At 44.0% G+C, this 27,748-nt stretch overlaps 2 protein-coding genes across 2 annotated transcripts; both read right to left on the bottom strand.

Annotated features, from left to right (window-relative positions):
* Positions 1–434: 434 nt before the first annotated feature.
* On the bottom strand, positions 435–4,154 carry LOC112340506 (pentatricopeptide repeat-containing protein At4g02750-like). Its single transcript, XM_024659007.1, has 2 exons — positions 3,958–4,154; positions 435–3,893 (listed from the first exon to the last, which is right to left on the bottom strand). Exon 2 carries the CDS (start codon positions 3,648–3,650, stop codon positions 918–920), a length of 2,733 nt encoding a protein of 910 aa, XP_024514775.1. The 5' UTR covers positions 3,651–3,893; positions 3,958–4,154; the 3' UTR covers positions 435–917.
* Positions 4,155–25,742: 21,588 nt separating this feature from the next.
* Positions 25,743–27,716, bottom strand: LOC112351734 (pentatricopeptide repeat-containing protein At4g02750-like). The gene has a single exon (XM_024690108.1). It carries the CDS (start codon positions 27,714–27,716, stop codon positions 25,743–25,745), a length of 1,974 nt encoding a protein of 657 aa, XP_024545876.1.
* Between the last annotated feature and the right edge of the window lie 32 nt (positions 27,717–27,748).

Here is a 27,748-nt window from a genome sequence, read left to right as displayed (position 1 = left end):
GTCACAATCTATCGCTAAAGTGCTTATATTTTGCCCTAATCCAACAAATATTAATGATAATTTAAAATTTAGGAATATCTCATTAAATTTAATTTAGATATAACAAATATTGATTTACTAAATTTTCATGTTAAAAATGTAAATTATTATATATTATTTAATCTTATACATTTTATTTTTCTTAGAAGTCCTTTCTAATTTTAAAATAAGCATATAAATCTAGAAATTAAACAGTGTTTCTAATTAAAGTAATTACTCATTTTTTAATTGGTTTACTTTTTAGACACTTATCTCACAGATAGGAAAACTTTGTTTTTTGACTCTTAAGTAGATGTGAAGAAATCTCCTCAAAACGCATAAGCTTGTCCAGGAAAACAAGATTAACAACTGCTTTGGAAGAACAGTGGTGATGAACTCTTGCAGACCAGTAATAATAGCTCGCTAAATCGCATAGTTTACCACCAGATTCCATCAAATAGTCGCTCGTCTCTAAGAGAAATAAACGTATTCGTACGAACTACTTCTTCTCTAAGTTGCTTGACAAGTGATCCACCCTTGGAAAGAGGGTCACTTGTACTGCTCCAAGTCGCGGCTGGACGAGTGAGCATGGATGAGTATCGCAGGTTTGATGGGTAAGTTGTTTTAAGTATAAAACTCATCTGTCTCGAGGAAGAAAGACGTAGGGAAAATGCTCAGTGGATTGAAGCGGCAGCGAGGCAAGCATTAATACTTTTCGTGTCTCTGACTGCAATTCTTTCTATCTCAGGAAATCCTTGAAGCTCGCTTCGAGGATCTAAACGAGCAGCCAGAAGAAAGAACGCAGGAAGCAATAAGACACTATTGAGCCCCCGTCCTCGTTGAGTTTCTTGGCATGGCTTGGATTGTAATAGAAGAACGACTGCTATGACCATATAGATTTACCAGAAATCTCCACAAGAGCACGATCCATTCTCGAACTTGTGAAACCGGTACGAGTCCCGGACGACAATTGACCGTCCCGTGACCTTGGAGATGAACTTGGTGGCACTGTGGCAATCGAGGCACACGCGGAGGTTCTTCCTGATCCACAGTGGCACTCCCGGCGACGTGCTGATCAATCCAAACGCGATAGCGAGCTTCTCGCTGTGGTGCCACACAAGCTCGCTCTTGCCCGCCTCACTCACTGCATGGAACACGTCGTGCGTGTCGGGAACGTAGCCGGACTCGCGCATTTGAGACGTGAGCCTCTGCAGCTCCGCGCGGATCTCGTGGATTCGAGGGTGGGATTCGTCACCGGATGTGAAGCTGTGCATCTCGCTGTTGACGATGATGAGGCTGATCCCGGGCTGCTTGCTCAAGCCGCTAGAAACCATCTTCTTCCTCACGGCTGCTGCGTCCTCTGTTCTCCCCGCGATTCCAAGCATGTTTCTCAGCGATACGTGAGAAGCAGCGTTCAGTCCAGGGGTCCTTCTCGCAACTTGGTCAGCTCGATCCAAATCGCCATACATCTTGCAAGCGCCCAGGAAGCCTCCCCACCCCTCCTCGTCTGGAACAAAAGGCATGGTGTGGAGGAGCTCTTCCACTCGATCGAGGTGTCCTAATCTTCCGAGGATGTCGATCATGCAGAGGTAATGCTGGTTCGTCGCTTGAATCCCAAAATCTCTTAGTGATCGAAAGAACATCCGGCTCTCGTCTAAAAGACCACCGTGACTGCACGCTGTGAGGATCGTCACAAAGCAAACCTCGTCGGGTCTCATTCCTTCCTGTGTCATCGTCTCAAACGTCACCACCGCCTCTCGACAATGCCCGTTTCGAGCATACACCACGATCATCGCAGTCCAAAGCATCACGTCCTTGACATTCTTCAACCTCTCGAAAGTTTCTTTGGCTTTCGACACGAATCCTTGCTGTGCGTACGCCGTGATGATCGCCGTCCATGATAAAATTTGCTGGTTGGGCTTGCTCCGAAGCAAAATCTCCGCCTCTACAAGATGCCCATTCTCGGCATATGCTGCTATCATAGCCGAGCATGACACTTCGTCCTGCTCGGGCATGCGATCAAACGCTAATTTTGCCGAATTGACATCTCTCTGACATGAAAAACCAGTGAGAATCGCCACCCACGAAAGACGATCGCGCCGAGGCATGGCCAAAAACAACTCTTTTGCTCTTGATAAATGCGCCGTTTGGGCATATGCCTGGACTAGTGTTGTGCACGAAATCACGTCTTGCTCGGGCATTCGATCATACGTCATGTTTGCCAGTGCCAAATCTCCAGTCTCGGCATAAGCCTGAAGGATTCCAGTCCAGGAAACAATACCTCTCTCTGGGATGGACTCAAACACCCTCTTGGATTGCTCCACATCTCCCTGCGCTACGTAGGCCGAGAGAATAGAGTTCCAGGTGATGTCGCTGTGCTCAACCATTCCATCAAAGATCGCCCTCGCCTCTAGCGCTTCGCCTCTCTGCGCTAAACTCGAGATCACCACGGTGGAGCTCAGCACCTCGTGTATCGGCATTTTGGCAAACACCATCCTTGCGTCGCTACTCCGCCCGCGCTGGGCATAACCCGAGAGAAGATTGCTCCACGAGAGGATTGTGCGAGCGGGCATGGTGTCGAAGATGGACTTGGCATTCTCGGTTTGTCCACACTGCGCGTAGCCTCCCACCATCGCCGTTTGTGCTCCCTCTTTCTCGGCCGAGGACGATCCATTCAAGCTCGCCTCCAGCTGCTCCAAGCAACCATTCGATCCAAACGCCGAGGCCACAGCGGTCCACGAGATGAAATCGTGCTGCGGCATGAGCAAGAAGACGATCTCTGCCTCGTCCAGATCTCCAGCCATGGCATTTGCCTGGAGAAGAGAAGTCCACGACACCACGCTCTTGCCAAGCTTGTATCGATCAAACACCTTCTTTGCCTTGGTGGGCTGCTCGGACTGGGCATACGCCGCCAGCATCGCGTTGCAAGAGATGGAGTCGCGCTCCGGCATGCTCTTGAAGATCTTCACGGCTCCTTTGAGCTCTCCGGCCTGGATGTACGCACCCATGGCCGAATTCCACGACACCACGCTCGACTCGGGCATTCTCTCTAGGCAATCCATGGCTTCTCCCGCACAGCCCCGGTGGGCGTACGCAGCGATCAAGCTATTCCATGACACCTCGCTCCTTTCAGGCATGGAATCAAAAAGTCTCTTCGATTCTTCCATATGCCCAGTTTGGGCAAATGCTGATATAATTGTGTTCCACGAAACATATGTAGTTTCAGGCATCGCATCAAACATCGCTTTTGAGTCATTCAAACTGCGATTCTGGGCGTAAGCCGACATAGTTGAGTTCCACGACACCACTGTCCGACTAGTCATGCCCTCAAAGATGGCTCTTGCCTCGTCAAGATGCCCGTTTTGGGCATATGCTGCAAGCATACTATTTGAGGAGATACTGTCCGGCTCAGCAATGCCAGAAAAAACCCCGCGAGCATCATCCACGCTCCCGCATTTTCCAAACATGATCACCAGCTGATCGTTCAGGAACTTGGTGTTGCGATGCTCGCTCCTGAGAATCCGGGCATGAAGCCGCCTTGCCTCGGCGAGGTTTTTCGAGCTCCCGCAGGATCGCACCAACCTGGTCAGCTGTCTCAGCTGCCACAATGCTCGCGAGCTCTCACCATTCATGGAAATCGTGTATACCTTTCCATCAACTAGAATCGGGAAGGTCGCTATTCAGCACTTCATCAATTTCATCATTGAGCCTCATCCTTTTCCTGAGATCCTCCTGCGTCATCTTCAACACCGAGTCGCCAAGGATCACCCTTGGAAGACCATTGAAGAACTGGCGTACCCCAGCGTCGTACCCGTAGAATTTTGCCCATCCGGTCCAAGCAGCCAGCTTCCGGTTTAGAGAGTGAGGAGCTCCTCCTGTGCGTCAACTCTTGCTGATGAGCGAATGTTCCCAGTTAGGAAGGAGGGGTGGATTGCCCACCTCAACAATCGTGGGGTGAGGTTGGGGATTCCTTGCGGCCTGGTAGAGGGACGCTGCCCATGAAGGTGAGGAGGATCATGGGGCGGACAAGCGTGGCGACCTTCTTGGGTCGGAGGAATCGGCGTGAGAGAGCGTGGGCCATCTGGGAGACACAGGCTGTGATGGTCCAGCGACGGTGTTGAAGCTGGAGTACTTTGGATTGGTGGCCATCATTGCTCTTGCTCTCTCTGGAGACCCACACATGTTTCTACTATACTTCACATTTATCTTTCCTCTTATTTTCCTTTTTAAAGAACACTGTAATTTTGGATATATTTATTTTTTACTATTTAACAATTGAAATTTATTTAAATTAATCTTGTGTTTATATGTTAAAAATTTATAAATGATATAATGGACTACATATAAATATTAAATGTCATGATTTTCTACTGATCTCCTGCCACTAAGAAGAATATTTAAAAGGACTTATTGACTCTAACTGATAACTTTTAATATTTATAGTCATATTCACAATACTTAACAAGAATAATTAAGTTTCACACCAAATTTTCCTATATCTCATAGTAGCATCAATAAGAACACTAGGTTGAAAGTTCTCTTTAACTATTTTTTCCTACCTAGAGATCTTGCGATAAAAAATGTTGCTCCTTCTCTTTACTGCCATTAGCTCCTCCTTGCTCCTCTAGAACTGTTGGTTTTGGATCAACCGTGTGAGCCTACAATCACTACATCACTGCCATCCACCTTGCTAGCAAACTCCACATCATCAATTTGCCATCCTTCTCATTGAAAATAGACCTAAATCCTGGGAGAATTCCAGCACAAACCCATTTTCTCCTGTGGCTGAACTGGCCCAACACACAATAAGAAATATTTTAAAGAATATATTTTCTCTTTGGAGAACAAAAGAAATGTCATGTTATTCTTTAAGACTATGCATAATATAGCCATTTGGGTGATAAAATTTTGCCTTTACTTCATAGTATTCAAATATGACATGATGTGTTGTGCTTTAGTTTTAAACACTAACAATCAAGACCACAAGTGATTGAGTAGCAAAGATCTGAAATTTATCATAAAAAATTCAGTTACCCGGTTTTAGAATAGTATTTTTTATTAAAAAGAATTATAAGTATAATCAGGAAAAAACATACTTACAAAATATTAAAACCTTAATGAAATACTCCATAAATTAATTTAGCTAACATTTTAAATAGAGACTAAATGTACTAAGTTGTGGCAAAATTCAAAACCAGAAAGAAAAGGAGATATTTTTCAGTTGATAACTAAAATATAAGCATATACATATGAAATATAAAAAAACTAAGTTTTAAAATTAAGATGGGAAGATTTTACCAATAATAGCCATGGCATGCCAAAGCTATGGACGCCCACATACCCACAACTTTGCCAAGGGTTCTTTGATTCTTCAATCTGGGTTTGAGGGTGTAAGCTATGGAACTATGATTCAGGTAGAGAATGTGCTGCAACATCCAGCTCTAGCAGCTACAATGCATGCATTAAAGTGCATGGATATGCTACCAATTTCTTTATCCACACACCACCTTTCTATAATTTTCTTTTGTATAAGTCATGCATTTGCATATATGTCTTGTAATGTATTGAGGACTATATAAGTATAGCTGCAGCAATAAGGAGGGCATTATTCATTTCTATCATATGTTTTTATTTATATTTTGTTAATGAAAGTATGTCTTGAGCATGCCTGCTGGGTCGTGGAAGTCTTTGATCCATTGCCTCCATTGGCATCATAATCCTTTGAAATCCTCAAGAAAAACAAATACTGATCATATTCCCACTTTAGTAATGTGGAAAAGAGTGAAAGCATTAGGCCTCACAAAAGATAAGCTATTCAGCCCTGCACAATTCTTGGAAAGCTTGGAGAGAGGAGAGATCAATCCTCCCTCTAAGTCATAGTGTGCATGCAATGGGAAACCTTTGATATCATAAGGTTTCTCTGGTATAATAACCTAGTAGGCATTTCTACCCTCCAGGGGGAATTCTCCAAGGTAGATCCTATCAATCCCAATTATATAGGAATATTCATAAGTTTGCATAAGCATAATTCAGTTGAGGAAGCTAAACTATGAGATTTAGACCTCATACCAATCTTTGACTTGGAGGAAGGAAGTTGTTATTAAAAGTGAACTTACCAGTCTTTGAACTTGAACTCAGGATCATCATATCTTTTATGCAAGTTATAATAGAGAAAGCATAAATATAAGCTAAATTATAACTTAGCAAAAGGAGTTTAGGGCATGTGAAAGGGCTTGAGTTTGTGATGGATCTATGGAGATCTTAAGTTAAAGAGGTTGGGATAGCCCTCATCTCCCAATAAGTGGTGAACTTAGCATGACAAACTAATTTAACTTTCCTAGTGAATTGTTTTGCAAGATAGGAAGATTTTAGAGTTTTAGTAGCTAGATTTGTGTTTGGAGGATTTATGGGACTGACCCTTACACAAATTAGAAGCAAAAGCTCATACATTTCTGGTACATTCATTTGGGGTGTACGATCATTTGTCTGGTAACCTAGTACCAACCACGACCAAAACAATATCTCCAAACATTTCCTATGTCACCTCCTATAGTTTGGGTGTCTAGGTAGAATCTGTATCATGGAAAATGAGGATTAGTAATGCAATCTCCACTAGCTCTATCTCTCATTTTTATAAAAGTACAAAGCTAAGATTCAAGAATGAAATGACACATGCAAGATTGATGCTCACAAGCCAATGTACTTAGGTACATGTCTGAGCTGCACACCAGAAGTGACTTCCAAAGACTAGAACAAACATGCTCAACCTGATTGCTTTCTATTGTCTCATGAATCTCACTGTCTAGTCTAATCACCGTCATCATGTCTTTTTTTTGAGGGGGTGATTAGATACTAGATCAGTCGATATCACAAGCACTACCTGAGCAGAGTCTGTGAAAGCCCCTTCTGTCGTTGTATTAAGTTCCAGCATTCTGGCCGTAAAGAGTTCCTACAGGCTGGGGGTGAGGAAAGACTCAAAAACCAAATCATTTGTACCAGTTTTTGCGCTGCCAGGAAAGTGGTAGTGAGATTCCTCCCGACCTTAGTAGTTGTTTTGAGCTATACCCAAGCAAACACTTCATTGGCATTACTCATTTTTCTGATGCGTAACGAAGCAACTATTGATCTTGGTGTGGGCGAGGAATGTGCATGGTTGTGCTAGCACACAGCCTTGTAGCAGCCCAACCTTGCTATGCTTTTGGATGCACTCCTGGAGAATGCAGCAGCGACAGATACAAGTGAGAAACCCTAACATTATTTCTCATTGCTTCATACTTTTTGGTGTGAAAAAATACAATGCATGTGGCCATGAAGTCGAATAGCTATAGCTTGCCTAGCCATATAGCATATCTCTCAATGCAAGATTCTATAAGGAATCCAAAGTTTTTTTTTTTACCATGGCATGTCTATTCATATGTTCCATTATCTTATTAATGGGATAATAAAGTTTTTTGTAAACAAGACTTTTTAAAAAAAAACCTTTGTTATCAAACTGTGGGGTCTATCCCATTGTGGGAAAATAGAGTTTGTGTTGTATTTTCTAATTATCAAACAGAAAATAAATCTAATCAATGGTTCACTTGTGCTCTTTGTTCTAAGCATAACCAAGGAACTCATGGTAAGTGATCCTCTCAAATCCAACACTAATACATTGGAGGTGTATAAACTTTTGTTCACTCTCTATTCCTTCTTTGACTAGCCATTTTCTTCTGGCCAAATGATGGATGTAGTGTAGAGTACACTATGTAAGTAATTATGAGAGCATTTTCATTAGATACCAATCATGGAAGAAGAAAATAGAAATTATATATCACTTCTTTCTTACATTGAGCCTCTTGTGTAACTTTTATTTATTCAAGCTTGCATTGGCCTAAAACATTTTGGAGACTGATGGTGGTGTGTTAGTCTCTTGTGATGTCAACCTAGTAGACATTGTCCATCCTGGTGATCAACTACCATCATGTCGTAAGGATGTTAGGGACTTGTACTGTTGGACGGGGATGAACTTGCATATGTTCACCTTAGTCTGGCCATGTGGAATGAACTCCAGATCTGGGTTGGTTAGCTTTTTTGCCATTTCAATAGCAGCTGCTTACATCCATTCTTAGATTTGCAGAAAAGCAGCTATCTAGAGAATCACTTGCAGATTAGCAGTGTGCAGGGACAGGAAGATAGCAAGGTGGTCTGATGACGTCAAGCTTGAGTCAGGCCAATACTTGTCCAAATTATTCAGCATATACCAAAACAACAAGTCAAGCCAAAAAATGCCTCCTTCATATCCTAGCAGTCACAATGGCAATACGGTTGAAGCTGGTTCCATGTACATTGGTCCCCTTCTGATAGATTCTAGCTTTTTGTATTCAAAAAAGCATCCCCATCACATCATCCATGGAAAGCAACTTACTTGAAAACCTCATCTACAATCTTTTGGAATTGGATAGTTGGCTTATAAGTGTAGTTCCCTAACATTACATGTCGGTATAATGCTTCCACTATTTGTTTTGACCACTATACCATATTTGGTTATAGTAAAGCCACCATCTGGATCCAGTCAAATGCGTCTAAAGGGGATCTCCATCCTAAAGGATTTGTAAGTGTCCACAACTTATATGGTTTTGGAAGGCAGTGTAAGGTTGTGTCAAGAACTCATGTGGTGGCAAAAGGGAACTTTCATCCACTCAAATTCTCCAATGGGTCAAACATGATGCAACCATTATCAATTGGGTCTACATTTGCTCCTTCCAAAGTATCCAACTACAATGGGATGAGTCCAATCATGAGCGATGGTGCATTTTGGCTCAAAAACTTGAATCCATCACTCAAGTTGATCTATGGTTCTCTAGATCAATACCCTTTCCATATGAGCCCTTGTATCTTGTGACTCAATTGTACTCTTAGGACCATTGGAGCATTTTCTATGTGGCAAAGCTTGGTTATCACTCACCCAATCGGTAAGGAGTGTCTAGACAAGGCGCTACCAGTCTTTGGTTTCAACTTGCTAGAAGAGGTAGAGGTATCACTTATTCTCGCCAAATGCCTTTTGTTTCAGCACCATAAGAAGCTTGTCTATGATCTTCTTCTTGTATGCAAAGATCTCTCGCAAATGATTCAGTTTTTTTGTAGCTAAGAGTAGTAGGAAGTACAACACAGCTGAGACAGGATCCACAAAATCATCAGTATTTGCATACTCCGTCATCTCAGGTAGCTAGAAATCCTAAAAGAGCCACACATCAGTCCATATCTAGTTCGACGGGAAAGTGGGAGGAAATCGTAAGGTGTTTTGTATTGGCAACTAGGTATCACACCTTCACCTCATGTCCTTGTCACTTGCTCTTACACACATTGAAGATGGCCTTGACCTCGTATTCTTCCTCCTTTTAGATAACTTTAGGTAAAGGTCTTACTTGGTCTTTGCAAAGTGGGCCCTCAAAATATAGTTTAAATAAGTTCACGTGGAACATAGAGTGCATCTTCCCCATCTCCCAAGGAAGTTGGAGGCAGTAAACCACTTTACTAGTTTAAGCCTTAATCTCATAAGGCTCCATGAACCTGCTTAAGAAACTCAATATCAATTCATTTCCAAGAAGATATGCATTTTATTTTTGTGTCAACTTTTGGCTCATCCCACTTGGTAACCTTATGTACTTAATGTTTAGCCACACCTTCTCCCTAGGTTGGAATTTTACATCCTAATGCTTTATATTCACATATTTAGTTTGCCTTTGTTAAGCCCATTTTAAGGAATCCCTTACTAGATTCCAAATGTTGAGTCTTGAAAATTGGTTTACCACCACGAATATCGCATCAAACCCCTCACTTGGGGGGAGTCTCATGATGAAATCCATCATAAAACATTTCCATCAACAATTTGGAATTAGAAGGCTGTGTAACAAGCCCCCACTAGCCTTAGTTACAGCTTTGACCTGCTGACATGTCTTTACATAGTTTTGGACGTCTTTAACCATGTCTGGGCAGTGATACTTTCTTTTGAGTAAGCCCATCGTCTTAGGCACTCCACCATATTCTACAAAATGTCTATCATAACTTTTCTAAGACTAGCTTCCTTAGTTCCTATGTGGAATATACACCCTTGTTTACTTATAATAGATAAGTTTATTGTGTTCTACATAACCTATTTTTTCTTCCATAAGCAACTCACCTCTTTGATGAATATCTTATGCCCACCACATGCCTAAGAAATTTTACCTTTTGTTGAGCAAAGTTATATTAGCTCTCTTTAGTATATAACTTGTATTCCCCTAATTTCTTAAACACCTTCATCAAGTGTTTGGCATGCTCCTCTAGCATCTCACTATAGATTAAGATGTCATTAATATAAAAAACCACAAATTGATCTAGATAGGGTACAAAATATGATAGGTTGTCTTCACAACATCTTCCTCTACTACTCTAATCTAGTAGTATCCTAATGTTAGGTCAATCCTTGAGAAGTATTTCACTTTTCCCAACTTATTGAACAGGTCCTCAATTCTTGGTAAAGGGTACTTGTTCTTCTTTGTATACTTGTTAAACAATCGATAATCTATGCACATATGCATAGATACATCTTTCTTTGTCACAAATAACATCAGTGCCCTATATAATAACTTGCTCAACCTAATATACCTTTTATCCACCAACTCTTCAAATTAGTACTTGAGTTCCTCGAGTTCCTTTTCATTCAACCGATAAGGGGGATGAACCACTGCATTAGCACCCTCGATCAACTCAATTTTATGTTTTATCAGTTGTGCGGAGGGTAACCCAACCAAAAGCTCCTTTTGCATGGTCTTCTCACTAAGAGTAAGCACAAAAATGTTGTATTAGTTCCTTTAGTGAATTGTCCTTTCATGGACAACAGGTTCAAACAGGAGTTTTTGGCCTTACATTGCCCTACCTTTAGATCCTAGGCCTCTACTTTGGATTGTTCTCCTCAGGTATTGGTTAGTACCATCACATTCTTACCTTGTTCATGTAGGGTTATCACAAACTGTTTGAATCAATTTATCCCAAATATTATGTCAAATCTTGCTATGTCTAACACGGTGAAATCTATGTTTACTTTCCATATCCTTACTTCAACTCTTGCTTGTTGAAGTCAAGAAAGAGTTCAAGATGGAGTCTGATATGGATCAAAGAAAGACCCGAGATAGACCCAAGATAAAGTTCGAGATGGACCTAAGATGGAGTCCAAAATGGACCTAAAATGGAATCTAAGATGGACCCAAGATAGAGTCCAAAATGGACCCAAGATGGAGTTTGACATGGACCTGAAATGGAGTTTGAGATGGACCCAAGATCGAGTCTGAGGTCGAGTCCGAGATGGACCTGAGATGGATTCTGAGGTCAAGGCCAAGAAACAAACCGAGACTGAGACTAAGACCAAAACCAAGACCGCAACCAAGACCGAGACCGAGTCTGAGACCAAATCTAAGACCAAGTCCAAGACCAAGTCTGAGTCCAAGTTCAAGACCAAGTCTTAGACCGAGTCCAAGTCCGAGTTTGAGTTCAAGTCCGAGTCCGAATCTAAGTCCAAGTTTGAGTTTGAGTCCGAGTCCGAGTCTGAGTCCGAGTCTAAGTTTAAGTCTAAGTCCGAGGGTAAAAACCCAAAGTGATCATCTCCCAGACCTTGGGGGGTTTAGTGAGCTCCAAAAGTATAGTAGGGGGAGGACTTCAGTAGAGCCAATGGACCCTAAACTAAGATTGAGACCGAAACCGAGTCCAAGTCCGAGTTTGAGTCTGAATCTGAGTCTAAGGGTGAAAACCCAAAGTGATCATCTTCCAGACCATGGGGGGTTTGGTGAGCTAAAAAGTATAGCAGAAAGAGGACTCAAGTGGGGCCAATTTAGCTAGAAAAGGCCAATGTGACCAAGGAAGGTTATACCCATTTGTTAGATGATGATATAATCACTAAGGAGTCCAAGGCTAGAGTGAATATAGATAGACAAATAGGGCAGCTTGGTGAAGTGTTCAAGAGCTGACTCTAACTTTCTGGGGAGATCAAATGGTTAATGCTCCTAATACAAGTGTGAATTGCACTATCAACTTGGATACTTGGCGTGGCTCATCAAAACCTCGCTCTAACCACATGGCTAAAGCACCTAAAGTCAAAAGGTGGGGAGAGTACCCACAAGGCTCGTATAGAGCCAAGGTGTTTCGAAATGTTGTCCCAAAGTCCCAGACTATGGAAAAGAAGAGAAACAATCCTCTTATGTAGTGACCAAGGATGTGATCATGTGGTAGGAAGTCCCAAAGGTCAATAAGATGTAAGGGTTGGGCCTTTGACCTAGTGACAATGTTGGCTGACATGGCTGAGGACTGAAAGGGACTTAGTTTGGACCAAAAAAGGGATGTTAGGGAATGCTAAGGAGTGGTTCTAGGATGACCACTTATGGACAGATATCTTAGTTTTTGAGAGATGGGATTATAGCATGGGTGGTCTAGGACTACTAATGAGACAAGGGTAAATGGACATGGCTTTAACGTAACAAGTTGATATGTTAGTAGTATCTTTAGAGTGTCAATCATGGGATTGGACATATGGAACACTTGGACCAAATACAAAGGTTAAGTGGTATAGATGCCATTCATGGGGCTAGCATATCCTAAGTCAAAAATAGAACTTATAAAGGTGGTGAGCGAGACTCCTCCAAGTGATAAAAGATATGGTTAAATAACTAAAGTAGAATGAAAAATTTAGTCGTTTATATAAACTCTATAGTCTTTGGTTCACCCAACCACTGCACCATTAATTTGGCTTGCCAAACTATGTCTACAACCACAAAATTATTTAAAACACTCATGTCAATAAAAATTTCAACAAAGCTACTTTTGAGCTTCTCGGAGGGCTAATAGATATTACAAATGACTTTTTACCAAAGTTACTTGTGTAATGAGTAATTTTGAGCTAGGGGTTGGATCGTATGGACATAGTGCTAAAAGATGTCTCAGAGCTTCTTCCGCTTGGTAACGAGGCTAAGGCAAGCGATCTAGCCAAGGTAATACACGCCTTCTCTGCACTAATTGGCCAAACTAAAATGGCGAATCCACAAGATCACATACCTCAATTTAAATTTCACCCAACTTAATGGCTATATTAATTCTGGCCTTTTTTATATAGGGACATTCTCTCAAAAAATGTTCCACTTCACCACAATTGAAGCATATATTGTTTCCCACGCTACTACCAAACTTAGCCTTCTTATTAGTAAATTTGTTATTTTTTTGCTTGACTCCCCACATACTTGTTTATTAACCACTAAATCTACCTTAGAGAAAATCTTTTTGAATTTCCCTTTGCCATATATCTTTTTTAATTTGGCTCTTTTGTTAAATGTGGATCCCAACCCCATTGTGTTCCTCTTTCACAGCTTATTATTGAAATGCACCTTAATAGTGTAAGCGACTAAATTTTCCATTCTACTTTAGTCACTTAACCACACCTCCGACCACTTGGAGGAGTCTCATTCACAACCTCCATAAGCCCAACTCAGAACTTGGGGCTTGCTAGCCCTGAGAATGGCATCCATGCCACTCAACCTTAGCACTTGGTCCAAGTGCTCCATGTGTCCGATCCCATGATCGACACCCCAAGGTACCACCGACATATCAGCCCGTTACGCTAAGGCCATGCCCATTTACCTCGGTCACACTGGTGGTCTAACACCACCTACATTCCAATCCCGTCTCTCAAAGACTGGGTCATCCCTCCATGAGTGATCATCCCAGATCCACTCCTTAACATCCTTAGGATGCCTACAGACATGGGGAATAGCCTTCCCCAACATCTCTGTTCTGGTCCCCACCAAGTCCCTTTCTGTCCTTGGCTGTGTTCGCCAACACTGCCACTGGATCGAGGCCCACCGGCCCGACCACTAAGTCCCACTATCCTCTAGGACTTCCTCACTGTGTGACTGTGTCCTTGGTCACTACCCCAGAGGACTGCTCCTCTTCCTTTCCACAATCTAGGCCTTTGGGACAACATTTCGGAACACCGTGGCCTTACGCGAGCCACCTGGGTACTCTCCTCGCCTTCTGCCCTTGGGTGCTCTAGCCATGGGCTTAGAGCGGGTTCCGTTGAGCCACACCAGGTATCCAAGTAGGTAGTGCCACCCACACTTGGACTGGGAGCATCGGCCAGTCGATCTCCCGGGGGAACTAGAGCCGGCTCTTGAACACTTCACCAAGCTACCCCGCTTGTCGGTCCGTGTTCACTCTAGTCTTGGACTTCCCAGTGGGCAACTCATCACCCAACACTGGGTCCAGCCTTCCTGGGCCAAACTGGCCTTTCCTGGCCAAACTGGCTCCACTGCAGTCCTCCCCCTACTATACTTTTGGAGCTCACCAAACCCCCCAGGGTCTGGGAGACGAACGCTTTGGGCTTTCACCCTCTCAGGCTCCGGACTCGGACTCGGACTCGGACTCGGACTCGGACTCGGACTCGGACTCGGACTCGGATTCGGACTCGGACTCGGGCTCGGGCTCGGTCTCGGCCTCGGCCTCGGTCTCGGTCTCGGTCCCGATCTCGGTCTCGGTCTCGGTCTCGGTCCCGGTCTCGACTTCGGACTCCATCTCGGACTCCATCTCGGACTCCATCTCGGACTCCATCTCGGACTCCATCTCGGGTCCATCTCGGGTCCATCTCGGACTCCATCTCGGACTCCATCTCGGGTCCATCTCGGACTCCATCTCGGACTCCATTTCGGGTCCATCTTGGGTCCACCTCGGACTCCATCTCGGACTCCATCTCGGACTCCATCTCGGGTCCATCTCGGACTCCACTTCGGACTCCAACTCGGGTCCATCTCGGGTCCACCTCGGACTCCACTTCAGACTCCATCTCGGACTCCATCTCGGGTCCGTCTCGGACTCCACTTCGGACTCCAACTCGGGTCCATCTTGGACTCCACTTCGGACTCCAACTCGAGTCCATCTCGGACACTCCCACGTGTCATGTGTTGGTCCTTTTGGGTCCCTTTTTGGAGCCTCGCCTTTTGCTCGCTTCGTGCTCGTTCCTCGAGCACTTCGTTGGGAGTTCCACTCCCGCTTTTGACTTTTCAAGTCAGAGCTTTTGGTCCAAACGTGTTACGCTCGTTTGGCTCTCGCTTCGGCCACTACCATGTGGCGCCCTTCCGGCTCCACTTTGGGGCCTAGGGATTTTGTGTCTCACAACTCCACCACCCATAGACGAAGTTCGATGTCCTCATCGAACGGTGAACCATTTTATAAAGTAACACCCGCATGTGTTACCATTTCCATCCTTGGCGCGTAGCCAATATTTGTCAAATGGTGTGACATTGAAGGCTCACCATGCCTTCTCCATATTCGTCAATGGTTGGACATTGAAGGCTCACCATGCCTTTTGCATATCCTCTAAGGAGGGTAGTCTTTCCAACTTAGAGACTGATTGGACCACATATAGTGGTTCTCTCCTTTTATTGGTTTAGTTCTCGCTAAACCTCTTAGAGACCCTTCTCTAAGTCAATCCCACTACTCCTCGAGTAGTCTCAATTTCCATCGATATAACCTTTGCACTTTGGAACTTTGAATTTTGACTTCTTGGAATCAATTTCCTAGGTGTCTCTGACACCTTGCCTTGCACCTTTTGTGCAACTCCACTTCCCATCCTAGGAAGTTCTCTACTCGAGGGCACCATCATCCTCTCTTCTATTTCGTGCCAAAGTTCCAGTTATCATACTTTGTGCTAGGGCTGTTCATGGCCCTATCATTTGGCTACCTTACCGCTCCCTCCCTTGGAGCTTCCACTTTCGCCAAATCGGAGCATTTCGGAATCCCTCCTTGGAAACACACTTCCTTTTCCGCAACTTGTTAGCGTCCAACATATTAGTGTTCCTCGCCTAACTTTGTCACTTGGATTCCTTCCAAGGGATTCCACGGCCCTATCTTGGCCACTCATCTTTTGCTCCTATCCGTTGATTGTTGCACCAAGCAACATCGAATCTCTACCTCCCTCCTTGAAGTATTGTTTCGGTTCCATAGCAAAGACTCTTCTTTGCCAAGTCCGGAGGATGTTCACCCCTAGTACGTCTCTTTAGCATCTTCTGCTATGGGCTCTATCCACAGCCCAACTTCGTGACCCTCCCATGGGTCTTTTATAGAGACTACTTTCCTCGGACTCACTATGCCATCGCATGGACATAGTTTATTTCCCTTAGGTGCTCTTCCCACTTGGTCATCACGACCAAGCCACACCACCTTAAACAGTTCAATTTCAACATTTTGAACCAGGAACTTCATTCCTTAGCCAACCAAGGACCTTGTCCTTATCTGGCCATAAGATCACCTAGTGATCCCACCTTGGCACCTTAACAGAGTTGCCAAGAGGTACTTGGTCTTCTAGACCTCCAAGTTGTTGACTATAACCCCGGGGGCATCCCCCACACTTGGCGGTGCACCCAAGCCAGCCCTTACGGCCAAGGGTTCATAGCAACTGAGATTAGGTGTCCCCATCTCACTCACCACGACTTTGGTGCCACTTGCACCAAAGCGTTCAAGATAGATATGCTGAGCTTTCACACTAAGCAATCTAACCGTGCATCACGACTCCGAGGCATCCCTCGCTTGGCGGTGTGCCCAAACCAGTCTCCCCACTGAGAGTCCATGACCACCAAAATATGAGTGTCCTCATATTCCAAACCATCACCACGCCCTAGTGATTTGGGACTCGAACCCAAGCACTAGAGGGTCGGGACTCGAACCCAACCTCCGTATATGCATCTACGGACGGCATCACACAAGATGCCTGGCGTGACTCCCCACGCCGGTGCACCAACTTATTTTTAAAGCGCGCTACAGATCACAGCTTAGGAACCTAGTTCCTCCACACTGCCAAGTCCTCTCACTTGACATGTCTGTGATCATGCATGGACTCCTCCATGCTCGGCCCCATGGCCCACCCTTTTTGAAGTTATCACCTTCAACTAGGGTATTTGTTCCCCCGACGTGCCAATCTCGCTTGGCAAGTCCTTCGACCACTGTAACATGGTTCCTGCATAAGCGTGAAAGTCCTTGACCATCGACTTTCGTTCAAAGCCCTCTCCTTGAACACTCGGGAACTACTTCCCTAACCTTGATAGCCTTGCCTTATGGCAAGCTTCAAGACCACGCTTCTGCTGCGCCACTCTGATTTCGCGCGTTCCATGAACCATTTACACTTGGCCTTTCTAGGTACTAAGCTACCTAGAATCGTCTTTGGGAACCTTGAAGGAACTCTGTCCCTCAGCTTGCTAAGGCCTCCCTTTTTGCAAGCCTTCCAAATGCCACATAGTCTAACATGGACAATTCCATATTTTAGACTCTCCATGGCATCACGATTGCTAGCGGTAACACCCTCGAGCCCCCACTTGATTCTCCACTCCCAGCTGGCATAACCAACCTTGGTTATGCCTTTTGATTCCTACGGTTCGGTTCTATCCCCTTACTTCTTGCTTTTTGGCTTCACACCTTTCCTTTGGTCATTCTCCTCCAGACTAGGAGGATAACTTTGCACTTTCTATCATGCTTTAGCAAGTATTCTTAGGGATGAACCTACCCAATAGCCTAGGGAGTGGTTCCTCAATCCGGGTATGCTCACCTTATAATCCCACACACTGGGATTACATTGTTGCTTATGGGCCTTTGCATGCCCATCACTAGCCTTGCCAAAATTCCATTTTTGGCTTTGTCCAACTCGGGTAGACAGTCCTCTCCTGTCTCCGTAACCTTGGACATTTGGATAGCACCTTCTATCCATCATTCGCTAGGGACTTAGTCCCTTGGGCTTTATCCATTGCCCTCGCGACATCAAACACCACCTTCTAGTGTTCTAGAGTGTTCGGGTGTCCCAATGATAGCTTTCTTGACAATGAGTATTTCCTTTTATGACATTGACTTACTATATCGCAACACAAGCAACTTATCCCCCGTAAGGGTATATCCAACTTCCCTATGCTATTAAGAAGTCTTGGGTAGCTACCTTCTACCCGTTTAACCAGTTATTTTGCACCTCTTGCTTAGTTGCCTCATAGTTGTCAAGTCCTACAACTCATTGCTTGGTGCTTTCACACCTCCATCATTATCTGGGTCACCACACTCCAACTGCATGCTCTGCAGCTTAGGCTATGCTATTCCCATTTCCATTGGGATTCCTTTGGCAAGGGGTTCTCATGAACCCACCAACATAGCCTCAAGGTATCACACCTTGGCACATTTGGTGTCTCCACACCATCGGCTCCACAAGCCTACCTCTATGACATTTCCCCTTCGTGTCTAAGTCTTTGCCAAGACCAACACCGCTCTTTCTCATGCCAACCATCCGTTAGCACTGCACCATAGAGGTCACACACAACTTTATGTCAAAGTTGTTTTCTTCTGGGAACACCTTTCCCATAACTTTAGCATGGCACATTTTGCCATCGATGAGATACCCTCTGTTCTCATCCTTGGATCCTATGATCCCCCCCCATCCTTTGTGGGGTACAACACACCTCAGTCCAAATGCTTCCATCAGTCCTTTTAGGACCATCCGTTGACTCTACTTGAGTCATCCAGCAGTTTTGGACTTGGTTAATCCACAGACCCGTAAGGTCCTACTTGTGAGGCACTAGCTCACTGGAATACACTTCTTGCATTCCTATCCTACTCAAAAGGACTATTTTCACAAGTGTTACTCCGACACTTGATTTTGTTCTCTGGGGGCAACCTTTGCCCCTTAGGACTACTTGTCCATGTGATGAGAACACCAACTCATCCACTTAATACACCCCCAACTCCTTGGGTTGTTCCAGCATTTATTAGAGGTAGCCCCGGCTACCTTTTCAAGGACTTGAGTCCTCTTCCGTATTTGACCTCCCACGGTCATTACTTCTGGTCTTACATTCATGAGCACCAACCTCAACTATATGAGGAAAATCTTGTGACTCCTTTATTGCTTTTGGAGTCTTTATCTTTCCCGTGATCCCAACTATAGTTGTTTACCACAACTACATTAGCCAGTTTGCTAAGTCAAACGCTCATCTGGATCACATCCTCAACTCTTTGAGGAAAACCATATACTGTTCCCAAGATCCCAAAGTCGTTCCATTATTGGCCCTTTTCTATCCACCACCTCGTCTACAAGTTCACACATGAACTGTAATGGAGAGCCATGTCTTCCCGACTTGCTACTCCTCAAGGATAGGCCCACTCCTCGGACCTTCCGATGCCAACACCAGTGGTGATATACTTGAGCACCAATAAAAGTCGGACTAAGGAACAGCTCCGATACCAAATTGTAAGCGACTAAATTTTCCATTCTACTTTAGTCACTTAACTATACCTCCGACCACTTGGAGGAGTCTCATTCACAACCTCCATAAGCCCAACTCAGAACTTGGGGCTTGCTAGCCCCGAGAATGGCATCCATGCCACTCAACCTTAGCACTTGGTCCAAGTGCTCCACGTGTCCGATCCCATGATCGACACCCCAAGGTACCACCGACATATCGGCCCGTTACGCTAAGGCCATGCCCATTTACCTCGGTCACACTGGTGGTCTAACACCACCTACATTCCAATCCCGTCTCTCAAAGACTGGGTCATCCCTCCATGAGTGATCATCCCAGATCCACTCCTTAACATCCTTAGGATGCCTACAGACATGGGGAATAGCCTTCCCCAACATCTCTGTTCCGGTCCCCACTAAGTCCCTTTCTGTCCTTGGCTGTGTTCACCAACACTGCCACTGGATCGAGGCCCACCGGCCCGACCACTAAGTCCCACTATCCTCTAGGACTTCCTCACTGTGTGACTGTGTCCTTGGTCACTACCCCAGAGGACTGCTCCTCTTCCTTTCCACAATCTAGGCCTTTGGGACAACATTTCGGAACACCGTGGCCTTACGCGAGCCACCTGGGTACTCTCCTCGCCTTCTGCCCTTGGGTGCTCTAGCCATGGGCTTAGAGCGGGTTCCGTTGAGCCACACCAGGTATCCAAGTAGGTAGTGCCACCCACACTTGGACTGGGAGCATCGGCCAGTCGATCTCCCGGGGGAACTAGAGCCGGCTCTTGAACACTTCACCAAGCTACCCCGCTTGTCGGTCCGTGTTCACTCTAGTCTTGGACTTCCCAGTGGGCAGCTCATCACCCAACACTGGGTCCGGCCTTCCTGGGCCAAACTGGCCTTTCCTGGCCAAACTGGCTCCACTGCAGTCCTCCCCCTACTATACTTTTGGAGCTCACCAAACCCCCCAGGGTCTGGGAGACGAACGCTTTGGGCTTTCACCCTCTCAGGCTCCGGACTCGGACTCGGACTCGAACTCGGACTCGGACTCGGACTCGGATTCGGACTCGGACTCGGGCTCGGGCTCGGTCTCGGCCTCGGCCTCGGTCTCGGTCTCGGTCCCGATCTCGGTCTCGGTCTCGGTCTCGGTCCCGGTCTCGGTCTCGACTTCGGACTCCATCTCGGACTCCATCTCGGACTCCACTTCGGACTCCAACTCGGGTCCATCTCGGGTCCACCTCGGACTCCACTTCGGACTCCATCTCGGACTCCAACTCGGGTCCATCTCGGACTCCACTTCGGACTCCAACTCGAGTCCATCTCGGACACTCCCACGTGTCATGTGTTGGTCCTTTTGGGTTCCTTTTTGGAGCCTCGCCTTTTGCTCGCTTCGTGCTCGTTCCTCGAGCACTTCGTTGGGAGTTCCACTCCCGCTTTTGACTTTTCAAGTCAGAGCTTTTGGTCCAAACGTGTTACGCTCGTTTGGCTCTCGCTTCGGCCACTACCATGTGGCACCCTTCCGGCTCCACTTTGGGGCCTAGGGATTTTGTGTCTCACAACTTCCAATCGGTTAAGGGTCTTGGGATAGTTGGAGTTAAGCGTCCTTGGGTTTGAATAGTACTGGGCTGGGTGACCTCCCGGGAAGTCCAAACTTAGGAGCTTACAAATAGCTGCATCTAATATTTTCTTGTAGTTGGTTGAGTTTCAATGCATCAAGTTTGTAAGCCTATTATAAAGCCATAGAATGCATCCATATCACCCATGTTTGTGATAAGGACCCTCTTCACCATAAATGCATTCACATACTTTTGAATGGTTGTTATTTGCTTTAACTTACTTAACTCATCTTTTAGGTGCAGAGTAGCATTTAAAGAAACATAAGTTATGCGGATCCTCACCTTTATCATTTCTTAAGTGGCTATCAATTTTTCGTTGGGCTCTATTGTTTTTCACCAAAACTTAACATTATCTGCCAAATATGGTTTTGCATATGGGACTTTCTTCAAGCTTAGTAACCACAATATTCAAAAATAATCCTCCATATTATAAAATCAATCCTCCATCACTTTATAGTCATTTAGTACTTTGAAGACTAGTGAGGGCTTTGGTTTGTACTTGGGAACTACTTGAAAGATTAATTCCACTTTAGTTTGTTCGACTTTGTTCAATTCCACCTTAGTTCCTACCAAAGGGTCTATGCTGTAAGCTCCTGAGTTTGGACTTCCCGGGAGGTCACCCAACCCAGTACTATTCAAACCCAAGGACGCTTAACCCCAAATATCCCAAGACCCTTGACCGATTGGAAAAGGGGGTGCACTTTTATTCATGGGCCCTTTCCCTCTATATTTGAACCCCTATGGATCGTCTCTCGAATCGTTCCCTTTGGTTACTTACATATGCCTTCTACATTGCTAGCATTTGTAGTGTTTTGCGTTTTCTTCCACTTTTTATCATGCTTTAACTTGCATACAAGGGTCTTTAGCAGGGCATTGGTTTATGCCAATTGTCGTTTTAGAACGTTTAATTGAGCTTTGGATGATCAAACCTCACCACTAAACTCTTATTTAGAAGTTTCTTCATTAGAGTCTTCCTCATGCAAAGATTCCTCATTTATAGTTTCTTGTTCGACCAAAGGCTCTAACTCCAAAGAAGGTTCTATCTTTGCCTTGGTTATTTTATGCCTTATCTTAGCTATCTCCTAGCAATCTACTTATATCCTTCACTAAAACTAAGGAAAAGGCTTCGATACCAAATTGTAAACTATAAATTTCTTTTTTCCAATTTGCCAGCTTACCTCATCTATCCAACCACAACTTCCTTAGCCTTAATTAAATTCCCTCACAAAATTTCTCATTTATTGTACCAGCTTCTACTTGGTCTACTTGGTTTCAACAATTCACTACATAAACAATGGAGTGTTACCTTTCCATCCATAAATTCCTAAATTCTCTCTTAATCCCCCTCTTTGGGTTAAATTGGACTTAAGATTTGACTACACCCCCACAAACACAAGCATCCAAACACACTAAGCCTCCAAGTTTTTAACATCCTTTTATACAATAAGACTTAATTATTAGGCCCTCTAAATCCTAAGCTTTGGATGCATCACTTGCTTTGGGACTCCAAAGGGAAACACTATGACTTAATAACTTAGTATGGGTACTCTTACTCCCCCACTTCCATCCCAAAGGGAAAGCCCAAGCCTCTAGGAAGGAGCAAAGACTAATGAACCGCAAGATACTTAGTGGGGCACTACTTCATATGAGCCAAGAGTACTGTAGTTGGTTTCCCTTTTGCAAGTGGGAGTTGCTCTTAAATGCTTCCTTGGGTGGCTTCTTTAATAGCACCTGAGTCCATGCTCACTCCCACCCAAGGCAACTAGCCCCTAATTTCAACATCAAATCAGTTTAAAAGCATCGTTGGAGAGTTCCTTCAAAATTAATTCTTGGACCTCACTATCCCTATTATACTTTTAGAACCCTCTATAGAAACCCTCCCCCTCTGTGGGACGATTGCTTTCACCTCACAACCTATATTAATATTTGGACTCAGTCTCGAACTCGATCTTGAACTCGATCTTTCTGTGTCTTCCTTAATTAAGTTAAACATTGAATCACTATACAATATGACTGATTGATTTCTTATATGGGGTAATTAAATCTCTTTTTACTAAGATGCCTCTTTTTTGGTTCTTATAAGGAACTAACTCTCCGAAGTGTCGTAAGCTAAAGAATCTTTGAAACCATGACCGGGATGATAAAGAGTTCATCAGATGAAACCAAGTTTAAGATTAAGTTTGAGACTGACTCTGAGACCGAGTTCAAGATCGAGTTTGAGATCCAAGATCAGGTTCGAGACTGAGTTCAAAACTGAGCCCAAGACCGAGTTTGAGGTCGAATCGGAGATTGAGTCCAAAATTGAGTCCGAAACCAAGTCCGAAATTGAGTTCCTCAGATCACATGCCATCAATCTTTTCTAGCATACCAATCTTTAACTTTGAACAAAATTACTATTATTAGTATTAAATAATTTGCTATAGTTGCAACTCAAATGCCATATTAGATTGCTCCAATGTTTGATATAACTTTCATAGAGTATCAAAATCTAACTAGAGCTAAAAAAGAGACCCAAAGAACCCACTAATATAAAAATATTCAAATTGTCAAGAGCTCATAATCAAGAGAAGGGGAAATGATGAAATTACTAATAAAATATTGGAGAAGAAAGATTGAACAATTTATAATTTTATAGGGGCTTTGAAAGCTAATCCAAAAACTTAATCTAAGTATCAATTCATGTTAATTCATTTGTGTGCATAAGAGTTTAAATCTTATAAGTAAAGGTTCGATTCTATTCATAGCTAGTAATGATGAATATACTACTTACTAAATATAGAGAAATAGATATGTGACAAATCATAAATTTTTATTATAGTATTTTAATGAATTGTTTAATAAATGAAGCCTATTTTAAAAATAAAAATTTTTAAAAGTAATTTATGTTCTATTTGACATATGGCTACCTTCTGTATAATGGAAGCAAGTATATAACCTTATACTAAAATTTTATTTACTATATTTTTTGTTATATATTTTTTATGGCTTTATATTACTTGATCCTATCAGTTTTATTATTTCTTTATATTCAAAATTTTAGTTATAGTTATATTGATGCTGATTTTGGAAAAGAAAATGAAATTAGTTCTTTTGATATGGATTTGATTTGGATAGGGTTTAAAAATTTAATAAAGAAAATAACAGATACAGATTTAGAAAGATACCCTCCAGAATGGTATAATATTGATTATGTTCTCCTTTCAAGAGGAATGGCAGTTATTAAAATAATAAGAACATGTGGTGCAGCTAGTACAGCTAAGCCAGAAAATGTATATAAAGGTTTTAATAGTGTTTTACAAGGAAGTAAAAGTATGTTAATTGCAAAAGCTGCAGAATGGGCAATTTTTAAAGCAAGAACATACACAATTTATTATAGTTTAGATGGTCAGTCTGAACCTGAGCAATTCTATAATAGGAACTATAGTATAAACTCATTCTCCACATGTGATATATTTGTCAGCAGTTTAATAAGTAGAAAACCTTTTAATACTTTATTTTCTACAAAATTTTTAATTTCTCCAAACCAGAAAAACATATTATATCTACAAAATGATTGCAACCTAGTTTTGTTTTCAGGAGTAAATAAAATTTGGGATTCTAAATCAGGAAGAAACAGGGTTTTATTCTGTCAACTTTAGAGATTAGCTAATGATCATTATTGTTATTAGGAGTACAAAGTTGGTGACAAAGTTTTCCTTAAATTGTCAAATGCACAATAGTCTTTAAAAGGAGGTGGTAGTGCAATTCAGGGAAATGGTTTCTATTTTTTATTTGGACACAACCATGATGACAGCATTGTGATTTTGTTTCTGCATTAAAATGGAAAGCTCTGCAATACAAAACAATGGAAATCTAATTTTGCTATCAAATAGCAAGATAGAATGGTTTATAATTAATAAATATTGTTTACAAAATTTAAAGTCCGATTGTATTAATGATTCTATACTTAAAGTTCAAGATGATTGTAATTTAGTAATATATTCTTTAAAATCTCCAAATATTCCTACATGGGATACAGAGACAAATAATCATAAATTATGCCTAACTAAATAAATATAAATTGTTTGTATTCGTTAAAAAAAAAACTTGCTGGGAATCCAACATTATAGACATGTATGTTGTGAACAACCAGCTTTATAATAAGAGTAAGTTTTTTAAAGAGTTGAAGGAGGATAATATAATCTTATTTTTTAATTAAAATAGAAAATGTTTAAGGTGGTTTAAAAATCACTATGAAATCTGTTATTTCAATTGCTTATTCTAATAAAATCTTCATGTGTGACATATGAAATGACAACAAAAATATGTGCTTCTTGTCCCATGGGCCATGTTGGAGATTTATCATTGCCATAGTAGCCTCTTCTGGGGAATTCACTTTATGTGAATGATGGCAAACCTTTGCATTCATTGTTTACCCCTAAGTATACTTATGAAAAACTAAAATATACCTCTTAATACCTTTAAGAATATACTTTTAAAAACAAGTAAGGCATATTTACACCCAGACCGCACTGTCCTTGGACTTGGGATAACCAAGTCCTCTACAAATGCATTTGGATTGAGATCCAAAATCCAAACAATTCATATTTTTATCTGAACAATGGACAAACAGCTAGCCTATTGATGGAAGCATGAGCTGCTTCATCTCAAGATAAACCTGCCCCACCTGCATGAAACTAGCACTAGTCTCTTGCTCCAAGCTTCCTTGCCACTTCTGTCACACTCTCATCCAAAGCCTGGTGACTGGAAACATTCATTCGTTGATGATGTCCACGTAGATCTTGATAAGAATATGCTTCTCCTCTTCAAGAATAGTCTTCGTTCGAGAATATTCACGTCATGAAACCAAGTCAGCGCAAATCTCCGTCTTTCTCTTCCACAGCGACGCCCAGAGTGTTGCCCAGCGAGACGTACGAGGAGCAATCCTCGGGGTCTGCCGCCACAGCATCCCGGGCTATCCGGGCGGCACGGCTCACGTCCTTGTGGACCTTGCATGCCGCCAGCAGCATCCCCCACGCCACCTCGTCGGGGATGAACGGCATGGTGGCGATGAGTTCTTCCGCGCTGGACAGCAATCCCGATCGCCCAAGAACATCGATCATGCAGAGGTAGTGCTGGCTCAGAGGCCTCAATCCATGATCCCCCCGCATGGACACGAAGAGCTCCCAGCTCGTCTCCAGCAGCCCGGCGTGGCTGCAAGCCGTGAGAACCGTGACGAAGGCGACCTCGTCCGGGCTGACGCCTTCCACGATCATCCGCCAGAACACCTCCACCACCTGGGAGCAGTAGCCATTGTGCGCAAACGCTGCCATGATCGCCGTGCATGAGATCTCGTCCTGCTGCGGCATTCTCGCGAAGAAACTCTTGGCCGTCTCCACGTCGCCATTGGCGGCGTATCCACCCAGCATGGAGATCCAAGACAGCGCGTCTCGCTCGGGCATCGCCAAGAACAGCTTCTTCGATTCGCTTAGATGCCCGTGGAGCGCATACGCGTAGAGAATGGCGGTCCACGAAACTACGTCCTGCTCGGGCATGCGATCAAACACGCGCCGCGCTCCCAGGAGATTTCCGGCCTCACCATAGCTTTGGATCAAACCAGTCCACGCGACAACGTCTTTCTCGGGCATCCGATCGAATAGTTGCTTCACTTCCTCCACATCTCCTCTTTGAGCATACGCGGCAAGAAGAGCGTTCCAAGAGACCTCGTTTCTCTCTGCCATGGAATCAAACATCTTTCTCGCTTCCACCACGTCTCCGTCCTGTGCGTACGCCGAGACCATCATCGTGCAAGCGAGAACGTTGTGATCGGGCATTCTATCGAAGAGATCTTTTGCTTCTTTCACAGCATGGCCACCTTGAGCATAGCCTGAGAGGAGTCCGGTCCACGAGAGGCTCGTCCGCGTGGTCATTTTGTCAAACACTCTCTTCGCGCTCTCGAGATACCCGCATTGGGCATACGCTCCAATGATCGCGCTCTGAGCGCCCTCGTGACGATCGCGATCGGGCATCTCCTCAAAGATGTCCTTGGCTTGCTGGATCCGGCCACTCGATGCGCACGCCGAGAGGATCGCTGTCCAGGAGACGTAATCGTGCTGCGGCATTCGCGTGAAGATGATCCTGGCCCCATCCAGATCGCTGCTGATGACACTCGCTTGGAGCATCGCTGTCCAAGAGACTATGCTCCTCTCCTGGATCTCGTCGAAGTTCCTTTTGGCCTCCTCCACAAACCCAGCTTGAGCATAAGTGATCAGCATTGCGTTGTAGGAGATCGTGTCCTTCTCGGGCATAGCTCGAAAGATTTCGATGGCTTTCTGCGTGTGTCCTCTCTGAGAAAACGCTGAAAGTAGGGAGTTCCACGACACGATCGTTCGCTTGGGTAGCTTGTAGAAGCAAGCGGTCACACTCTCCAAATGCCCCTTTTGGGAAAATGCAGTAATCATGCTGTTCCAAGAGATTTCGCTGCGACCAGGCATAGCATCAAAGAGAAGTTTGGATTCAGTCACTGACCCAGCCTGACTGTAGGCAGCGATCATGGTGTTCCACGAGACGATCGTCCTGGCAGGCATGGAGTCGAAGATTATCCGTGCTTCCTCTAGATGCCGGATCTGGGCAAATGCAAGAACAATGACGTTCCACGACACCACACTCCTCCTCCCCATGCTGTCGAACGCGAGTTTGGCTCCGTGGATCTGCCCGTTGTGCGCGTACGCAACCATGAGAAGATTGCGCGAGTAGCCATCCGGCGCATCGATGCTCTCGAACACCTCGCGGGCGTCTTCCACACTGCCGCATTTCCCATACATCATCACCAGCTGATCCAGCATCAGCTTGTTGCCGCGATGGGGGCTGGCCAGGA

The sequence above is a fragment of the Selaginella moellendorffii genome, unplaced genomic scaffold (assembly GCF_000143415.4).
Source record: "Selaginella moellendorffii unplaced genomic scaffold, v1.0 SELMOscaffold_65, whole genome shotgun sequence".
Lineage (NCBI taxonomy): Eukaryota > Viridiplantae > Streptophyta > Lycopodiopsida > Selaginellales > Selaginellaceae > Selaginella > Selaginella moellendorffii.
The sequence above is the reverse complement of the archived record's forward strand: the minus strand, read 5'-3'. Positions and strand labels throughout refer to the sequence as shown.

Bases quoted from the DNA above. Each gene is read 5' to 3' on its own strand.
- LOC112351734 (XM_024690108.1), bottom strand. From the start codon at position 27,716: ATGCTGGATCAGCTGGTGATGATGTATGGGAAATGCGGCAGTGTGGAA.
- LOC112340506 (XM_024659007.1), bottom strand. From the start codon at position 3,650: ATGAATGGTGAGAGCTCGCGAGCATTGTGGCAGCTGAGACAGCTGACC.